This window comes from Talpa occidentalis, unplaced genomic scaffold (genome assembly GCF_014898055.3).
Source record: "Talpa occidentalis isolate TD23 unplaced genomic scaffold, MPIMG_talOcc4v2.1 talOcc4.16, whole genome shotgun sequence".
NCBI lineage: Eukaryota > Metazoa > Chordata > Mammalia > Eulipotyphla > Talpidae > Talpa > Talpa occidentalis.
Genome location: NW_023601653.1, coordinates 81,417,664 through 81,426,830, shown reverse-complemented (window position 1 = coordinate 81,426,830; position 9,167 = coordinate 81,417,664). Strand labels below are relative to the sequence as shown.

At 48.0% G+C, this 9,167-nt stretch overlaps 1 protein-coding gene across 1 annotated transcript; it reads right to left on the bottom strand.

Moving 5' to 3' along the window:
- Positions 1-1,719: 1,719 nt before the first annotated feature.
- Positions 1,720-3,795, bottom strand: RPS26 (ribosomal protein S26). The gene is made up of 4 exons (XM_037515440.2): positions 3,753-3,795; positions 3,320-3,497; positions 2,450-2,580; positions 1,720-2,166 (listed from the first exon to the last, which is right to left on the bottom strand). The coding sequence occupies exons 1-4, from the start codon at positions 3,753-3,755 to the stop codon at positions 2,131-2,133; spliced, it is 348 nt and encodes a 115-aa protein (XP_037371337.1). The 5' UTR covers positions 3,756-3,795; the 3' UTR covers positions 1,720-2,130.
- Between the last annotated feature and the right edge of the window lie 5,372 nt (positions 3,796-9,167).

The following is a 9,167-nucleotide window of genomic DNA, read 5'->3' as shown; positions in this document are numbered from 1 at the left end:
ATGAAGAGGTCAGTGTATCTCGTGGGCTTTCCCAAACAATAGACACTTTTGCCTACATTCAACTTTCTAATTCTGGACCTGTCAGTTATAACACATGCAATACTATTAACTGAGCCAGTTTTTCAGCTAATGGGCAGTCTAACAGGACTACCGCTACACTCTGAAAACAGTTGCAAAAATGTGTTCCCAAACACATTTTTTTATTTTTTTTTTTTTGAGATTTATGCATATAAGAACTGGGGTACAGGCCAGAAGTGTGTGGGGAGTGAGAGGATTCACCAGAGACAGAGTGGGGAGCAGAACAGGCAGACTAACAAATGCACTGCTGAGGGGAGCAGCGGGCGAGTCAGGAGGTCTGCTGCGCCATATGGGTCACCTCCCTGGCCAGGGATCGAACTTGTGCTGCAGTGGCTGCGGATTGCTTCATAGTGGTTAGTCTTAACCCCTTGCGCCTCCAGGGAGGCCCCTAATGAATGTATTTTTTAAAGATTTATGCATCCGAGAACTGGGGTGTAGGCCAAAGGTGCAGGGGTGGGAGGTGAGAGGACTCACCAAAGAAAGTGTGGGGAGCAGAACAGGCCGATCTCCTGAAATACACTGCTGAGGGGAGCAATGAGGGGAGACAAGAGGTCTACAGTACCATGTGGGTCAGCTCCCAGGCTGGGGCATAGGGGTAAGAACATGACAGTCTTAAGACTTAACCCCATCAGGGAGGCCCCTAATGAATGTATTATTGTTTTTAAAGATTTATACACAGAAGAGCTGGGGTACATGCCAGAGATGTGGGGGGCGGGGGGAGGAGAGGATTCACCAAAGACAGCATGGGGAACAGAACAGGCAGACTGACTGAAACACACTGCTGAGGGGAGCAGCGGACGAGATAGGAGAGGTCTGGCTTGCCACGCGGGTTTTTCCCTGGAAGGCGGGATTGAACTTGTGCTGCAGAGGCTGCAGTTTGCTTTATAGTGTGGTGCTTAACCCCTTGCACCACCAGGGAGGCCCTATTTTTTTTTTTTTTTAAAGATTTATTTACACAAGAACCGGGGTACAGGCCAGATGCGCTGGAGGGTGAGAGGATTCACCAGAGCCAGAGCGGGAAACAGAACAGGCAGACTGACAAAATACACTGCTGAGGGGAGCAGCAGATGAGACAAGAGGTCTGCTGCCCCACCAGCCAGCTGATCCCAGCCGGCTGGGATCCAAGAAGGGCCTACTATGCTCAAAGGGAGGCCCATGAATGTATTATTTTAATGAAAATCTGTAAGCCACTGTTTAGCTTAACTTGGGGGGCAGAATCACATAACCTAAGGAAATCCATCCTTGTATCAAAATATATTCCCAAACAGATGTTTCCAATCTATATTCCTGACAACTTTTTAATTATAGGAAAAATTAAACACTGTCATAGTCAAGTATAGCTTTTTCCCAAACCTTGTATGGAAATTCTATTTGTGGTCCTTTTACCACATTTTTGCTAATGCAAAAATACAACATAGAAAAAAAGATGCAGGAAGAACTGGCTTACCAGCAGAGCATGTCCACATAAACATATATAGATATTGCTTTATTAGTTTAGTTCCTCCCCATGCACTGTGTATCATTCCCTGATGTGCGCCTCACTTAATGCTCAACCTTCCCTCACCCTCCTAGGTCTTCTTCCCTTTTTTCTTTATAAAAACCTAAGTGAAGAAGTAGAATTTTCTATTTTTTCTTTTTTTAAGATTTATTTATTTATACAAGCACTGGGATACAGGGCAGAGGTGTGGGAGGGTGAGAGGATTCACCAGAGACAGAATGGGGAGCAGAACAGGCAGACAGACCAAGAACACTGCTGAGGGGAGCAGCAGGTATAACATGAGAGGTCTGCCGCCATGTGGACATAAAGTGGGAATTGAACCCACACTGCAGAGGCTGAGGACAACTTCACAAAGCTGTGCTCAACCTGCTGCACCACCAGGGAGGGGCACCATAAATAAATCCTAGGAAAAGAAAAGTACAGTCCCTATGACAGACAAAACCCCACTCTATCTAGCAACAGACACACTCAAACATGCTATGTAAGGTACAATTTCCATTTTATTTCTCCACAGAGTTGTCCTTCAGTCGTTACATGGCTTTACTCTAGCTTCTTTACATGGGCTTTGGAGGAGGTCGTGGGGCAGCACCCTGAAATACAAAGGAATGAAAGAGTAAATTAAAAACCACTGATGTGAGACACCCTCCTCAATGAGCTTTACCCCTACACTTCCAGTACTAACTTCACTACCGCAGGGAAAACTGGTAAATGTACAACAGACCACACCACTCCACCCGAAACCTTCTGGCAATTTTTAGAAATTTCTCCAAGTAAATATTTAAGTGTAGATCCTTAAAGTATGTCATGCCCGGAACCTTAACATTCTATACCTTGGCTCCATCAACCCACTGTCTTCCACTTCTGGATACTTACCGCAGGCCTAAATCGGGGTGGGGGTGTTCTATCCTTCCGAGCTTCACGAGAACGATTCCTGACCACCTTGCTGTGAATAGCACAACTCACGCAATAATGCAGTTTCACATACAGCTTGGGAAGCACATAGGCTAAAAAATAAAGTATAATAGGTATTATAGACCCACCCTGCACTGTTCTTTTTCACGCATCTGCCAGTCAAAAATAAATCTATTTATATGTCAGACTCAGTCACTGAATTTCACACCCAATAGTTCAATTCTGATATGTAAGCATATATTCACAACCATCAGTTTTACAAACATGCCCTACCAGCCCTTTAGCTACAGACCAAACAAACCAATAATCCAATTCCTTAAGCAGTTACTCCTAGACCCCTGTTGTCCAAGAAAGCTAAACTGCCTTAAGAAAAAACAATGACCGAACATCATCATCATGCCTCAGAGGCGAACCAAACGAGACCGCCTCCGTTCTGAAACATTCAAGAAACCAAATCAGAACCTTGTCACAACAGGTACTTGTGGGGAAGAGTGAGGACCCCCCTCCCATTTGGCAAACAATTCAATTAACATGGGAAAATCAGATCTAAGTCGTCTCCTTAAAAAACTTCACTTAAAAACTCCGTATGGGGGGTGGGGTGGAACCCAACTAGGGGGTCACCAAAAATGGTACAGGAAACCAAGGCAACCCCAGGTCCTGCTTAGGAGACTTCTTACAAAGAGAGAACTTCCTTTGCACACCCAAATTGCTTTTACAAAAAGCAAGCCTTCGCCCAGACTCCGGGGCCTAATCGTCGTACCAGAGCCATTCTCGGGGTGGCGGTTTCCCCACATACAATGAACAGAGCCTGAAAAGCCGCCGCTCGCTCACCGTCGAACACGCTGGCCTCCGAGATGTCCCTGACGGCCGCGGCCTCCACGATGTTCCGGATGACGAACTTCTTGATGGCCTTGTCCTTGGGCACGCAGCGGGCGCAGTTGGTGCAGCGAATGGGCTGCACGTGGCCGCGGCCCTTCTTGGCACGACCATTATTCCTCCTTTTCTTGGTCTGCCGAGATCAAAGCCCGTCGGGTGGGGCGCTCAGCTTACCCGCCCCGGGCCCCCCGCGGCTGCACCCCAAGTCGGCAGCACCCAGCAAGGCGCCGCTCAGGAGCCCCGATTCCCCGCGAGTCCGCCCAAGCCCGAAGCCCGGAGCCAAGTCACTCTCCCCACCCCACAGCCCGGGCCCCTAAGTACCCACAGCCCCACAATTCACGCCTCTCAGGCTCCGTCACACCCCACAGCACCACGCGGCGGGACTCACCATCTTGGAAGCAGGACCCGAAAGAGGATCCGGCGCCTTCCGACGCGCTTATATAGTGCGAGATCCCTGCGCGCGCACCGGAAGTCTCTCAGGAGACGAACGCCAAGAAAGGAAACCTATTTACTTTACTTCTTTTTATTATTTAGTGTTTCCGCTGAAATCTAGGTAGAAAGGTGTTTCTCGAGTTTATTTATCCGTAGCACAAAGTGGCCACGGGACTACTTAGTCTGCTGGCGGAAGGATACCAAGATCTGTATCAACAGGACTCGCGACCGCGCACCCGCGCACCCGCACCCGCACGTAGTTCTAGACGTAAATAACTACGCGACTTTTGCGACACTAGGCGCGGAAGTTATGCGCTCAAGTCCACAAATCGCCCTATTAGAGGCCAGCGGGGAAGAGGTGCCTGCTGGGAGTTGTAGTGCGAGTGTTCGGTCCGCTGGCTGCTGGACTCCGCCACCGGGGGACGCAGTCGCTTCTGTGAAGATCCTGCTACTTGGGGTAGGAAGGAGGGAGAAACGAAAAACCAGTATGGAGGAACACACCCACAATAAGGCGCCAAGGACAAGTGCATTGGCGTTAGGGCTGTTTCTTTCTTTCTTTCTTTTTAAAGATTTATTCATTTATGCATACAAGAATTGGGGTACAGGTGAGAGGTGCAGGATGTGAGAGGTGCAGAGACAGAGCTGGGGAACAGAACAGGGTCAGGCTGATTGAAATCCACTGCTGAGGGGAGCAGCAGGTGAGACAGGAGCGGTCTGCTGTGCCCTGTGGGTATGTCCCTGGGCGGGGATCGAACTCATGCTGCAGAGGCTGCAGATAGCTTCACAGTGCTGTGCTTAACCTTTCACACACCCACTAGGGTGGCCCAGAACTGTTTCTTAATCGCCTTTTTATCTCTGGATCACAGTGCCAGGCACTGTAGTAAGCGCTTTAAAAATACTTAATATGTCCACAAGGGAGGTGCTGTTATTCTCAGACTGAAAAACTGCGGTGCAGAGAGGTTTTAACCTGCCCAAGATTACATAGAACCAGTAAGAGATATTCTGGCTCCACTGTGCTATGCTGCCTAACCCTCTCTTCTAACAGCCTGCATCAGTGACTTAAAACTTCTTTGACTGGACCTCCCTGGTGGTGCAAAGGGCTAAGTGTCAGCCCCATGAAACTATGGGCAACCACTGCAGCTCGAGTTTGGATCCCCAGACAGGGAGCTACCTACATGATGCAGCAGACCTCTCCTGTCTTGCCTGCTGCTCCCCTCAGCAGTGTTATTTCAGTCAATCTGCACCCCACTCTGTCTCTGGTGAACCTCTCACACCCCCACTTCTGGCCTGCACCCCAGCTCTTGTATGCATAAATAAATCTTTAAGAAAAAAATAAGGGCCTCCCCGGTGGCGCAGTGGTTGAGCGCTGGGTTGCAAAGCTGCACGCAGCCTCTGTGGCGCCGGTTCGATCCCTGGCTGCTCCCCGGCCACTGGAGGAGGGTCCCACATGGCGCGCAGACCTCTCCTGCCGCCCGCTGCTCCCCTCAGCAGTGTACTTCGGTCCTTCTGCCTGCTCTGCTTCCCGCTCTGGTGAATTCTCTCACCCTCCCGCGCTTCTGACTGTACCCAGTGCATGTATAAACTAACAAACAAACAAACAAGCAAACAAATAAATAAATAAGCATGCCTCTATAAAAAAAAAAAAAAAACTTCCTTGACTAAGACCCATAGTAGAACTGTTTTACATTGGTGCTCAGTACATCCATATGCAGACACAATATGCACACATGCAAAACTGAAGCACGGGGTGGCAGGAAAAAACAAGCACAAACTTTGTGAAACAATACTACCCTTTGGCATCATTATGTGCACGGGTATGTTTTAGTTTCCATTTTATTTTAATGCTGATCAAGCCCCACTAAAGTGACTGATTGATGAGTCTAACCCCTATTGAACCATTCTTTCTTACATATACAGTCTTCATTAACCTCTGAAAAGCCCTCAGAAGGTGTTCCGCCTAGAGCAGGAATGGCTATCCGTGAGCAGTGGGCAGGCAATCACTCATTCATCTCCGAAGTTGAAGAGATTAAGGTGTCAAAGGGACCTCCCAGCATTCTGATCCAAGGTGGCATAGATGGAAACCACTTGGAAAATAAAATGGAAGTGTCTCCATTTTTTTTTAAGATTTTATTTTTGCATAGAAGAACTGGGGTGTAAGCCAGAGGTTGGGGGGGCATTTGAGAGGATTCACCAGTGACAGATTGGGAAGCAGAACAGGTGGACTGACTGAAATACACTGCTAAGGGGAGCAGCAGGCGAGACAGGGAAGGTCTGCTGGGCCATACGTGGTTCAGCTCCCTGGCTGGGGATGGAACCTGAGCCTTAGCAGTGACAGCACCGAGACCCAACGCCTGGCCACCAGGGAGGCCCTCCAATTTTCATTTTAACATAGTCTCATGGAAAACAGAAGGCAGGCATTACCTTATGAAATGGCAGTGAAGTAGATAGGAGAGAGCAAAAAAAAAAAAAAGTGTAGAGTGAAATGAGCAGAAAAGAGTTAATATTTAAGGGAGAGCAAGTTAATGTTCCTTCTTGGCTTTTCTTTGGATTTTTATAACTTAGGGGTTTCACTGGCTGCATTCCCTGGCAAAAAAAAGATGGGCATAGACTTTGGAGTCACACACCCCTGGGTTCAAATCTGGGTTCTGTCACTTATTGACCCATGACTCTTGGACAAGTTATTTATTCTCTGTTGGGATTTTATTTCTTCACTAGTAATGTGGCCATTCCTTTGTCGGTTGTTTTCTACGATTAAAGGACTACTTGGCACAGGTCTTGGAATTTATGAGTTGCTCAGGAAGTGGTAGATCCTTTTATTATCATTCATTTTATTATAACTTGTATCTCCCCAGGCATGTAATGTGTTTACGCGTAGTAGGTACACAACAAATGGTTAATGAATCTCTGCTTTGGATGGATAGGTAAGTTGGGGTTTCTTTCTTAGCCTGAAGACACTCTTGACAGGGAAATCTCCACTTCCCATCCTAGCTTGAAAATTCTTCGGTAACAACAACTTGAGCTTTCTTATGTCTGGTTTCTTTTCAATCTCGAACTTGTTGACCTTCAAAATGTTCAGTAGTTGGTATACTGCAAGGAGGCTCCCCTCTTCCCCTCCCTGGCTCCTCCTCCCCTCCCAGCAGAAAAACAAGGCAAAGGAAGTCTGCAAAAACAGCCAGGGGTGTTAAATTACTCATGTTTATTTATAACAGACCTTCAGCCAGTACAGTACAAAACTTACAGTAGTATATCTCCGTTACACAAATATTTACTTACAATATATTACATATACAAAATGCTTTGCAATAAGTCTCAAAAGCTAGTTTAACTCCTCTTGAGGAAGGAGAAAAACTCTTTAAAAAAAAGGGGGGGGGGAACAGGGCACCAGAGGAAGAGGCAGAGGTGAAGGGGTACGGGCCAAGGAGACACCAAGCATAGGCTACACATGAAACCCTGGGAGAGAGAGAAGAGAGGTGGTATTGCACTTGCTTCTGTGTTTTATTTTTGTTCTTCATAACTTCTGATTAAAAATATATATAATATATATATTATGTACACAGGAAAGAAGCTGCCAGAAGTATTATAAAATCATATCTGCAGCTTGGACACTGACACGAAAAAACAAAGGTCTGGAAAACTGTCTATTTAGAAAATTTTTTTTGTGATGTTGATTTTGAATATCGATATAAAAGGAAAACACCTCTTTTCTCCATGTGGGTTTCAATGTATTTTTTTCCTTTTTCTTTACTTGGTTGTGTGGTTTTTTTTTTTTTTTTGTTTTTTGTTTTTTGTTTTTTTAATGCAAAAGGAGTTGGGAGAACGCATGAGGATGTTTGAGGTTCCAGAGGTGAGAGGCTCTGGAAAGTAGGATTTTGTACCTAAGACCCTGGTTAAAGTGCAGTGATGATCTGGAGAGAGTCAGAGTGCGCTGCTCCCCCTCCTTAGCACCTGGTCTTGCCTTTCCAGTCTCTGCTCTCATGGGCTCAGAGTATAGCCTCAGAGCATAGTCCTTCATGTTCCAGGAGGTTGCAGGTGCCAAAGCTGACTAGGGGAGGAGGTGGGGGCACCCTAAGGCTCTGAAGCCCCAGAAGGGACTAGTCCTTATGAGGTGTCACTAAATACACAGCCGATGCAGAAAAGGTGGCGGGGGCAGGTCCTATGGGAAGGGGCTCAGGAACCAGAAGAGGGGAGGAGAATCCCAGATATTAATCTCACCTCTGCTGCCACCCTGAAAGGAGCAGCCAGTGCCCCAGGGCATTGTGGAGAGGCCGCTCCCCCTCCCCAGAGACCAGTCTCCCCCACTCACTCCCCCTCCTCTGCCCTGGCAGCATCTGTTTATTGCTACATTGTCAGTGAGGAACTGTGGCCCCACAGTGCCCTCCCTAACAATCTGGTTCTCTTGGGGAGACCACAAGATGGAGGAGAAAAAGGAGGAAGAAGAGTTTATTTTAGGGCCCCTTTCCTGGTAGAGGGCAAGGTAGACTCTTCTTAGAGGCCTGAAGGGCCTCAATCCTGGAGTCTGTTTTTTAGCCAACCCTTTATCATTCCCCCAAATTATCCCTGATAGGGAGTGAGAAAAGTAGGAGGCAGAAGAGCCAATAAGGAGAGGACAAGTGGAAAGAAAGATGGGAAGAAAGAGAAAAGGAGAGAGGAGGACCAAGTGTTACAACTTGTGAGGTGTTGTGTTTGGTTTTGCGTTTTTTTTTTCTTTAAATATAGAAAAAACAGCCTTTGGTTTGAATCTCAAGGAAGCAGAGAATGGGCGTGCCGTGGCCCTGGGCGGGACTGCTGCGGAGGGCCCTCTCCATCTGCAGGGGGGCTGCATCTCCTCCTGCCTCCCTACCAGTCCGAGGTTCCCCAAATAGCCAGGGTCTCTGCAGTAGCTCGGAGGAGGGTGCCCCCTCCTACCCTATGTCTGGGGGCTGAGTAGAGAAGGGGGGAGCAAAGGATGATCCCCAGTTCAGATGTGCACATCCCGTTCTTGCTGGGACAAGAACGGAATGGGGTGAGGGCCGCATGCCCTTGCTCAGCCTAGGGCAATTTTTGGTTATACTGAAAATTAGAAAATAGAAAAGAGACACTTTTCTCCTGCCACTGCTCCTAAGAACAGGGCCCAGGAGCCAGGAATCAGAGGGTGGATCCTGCTGGGGGGAGAAGAAGGCAGCATGACCAAGGGGTGGAGAGATACCCCTTGTCATCCGGCAGCGACCCACTAGTTTCTCGTAAGATGGGGACTGCCAGAGTCCCTGAGGGCCGAGGAAGGTCACGAGAGTGAAGTCTGAGAGGTGGACGAGAAAGCATTCTGACCCCCCCCTTCCCATGCCCTGGTTCCCAAGTAGGCACCTGTGGCTCCCAGTGTGTCAGGGACGGAGGA

Bases quoted from the DNA above. Each gene is read 5' to 3' on its own strand.
- RPS26 (XM_037515440.2), bottom strand. The intron at 2,581-3,319 runs GTGAGCGAGCGG...TTTATTTTTTAG, and splicing joins GGAGGCCAGCGTGTTCGACG to CCTATGTGCTTCCCAAGCTG. The intron at 2,167-2,449 runs GTAAGTATCCAG...TTTGTATTTCAG, and splicing joins CACCCCGATTTAGGCCTGCG to GGTGCTGCCCCACGACCTCC.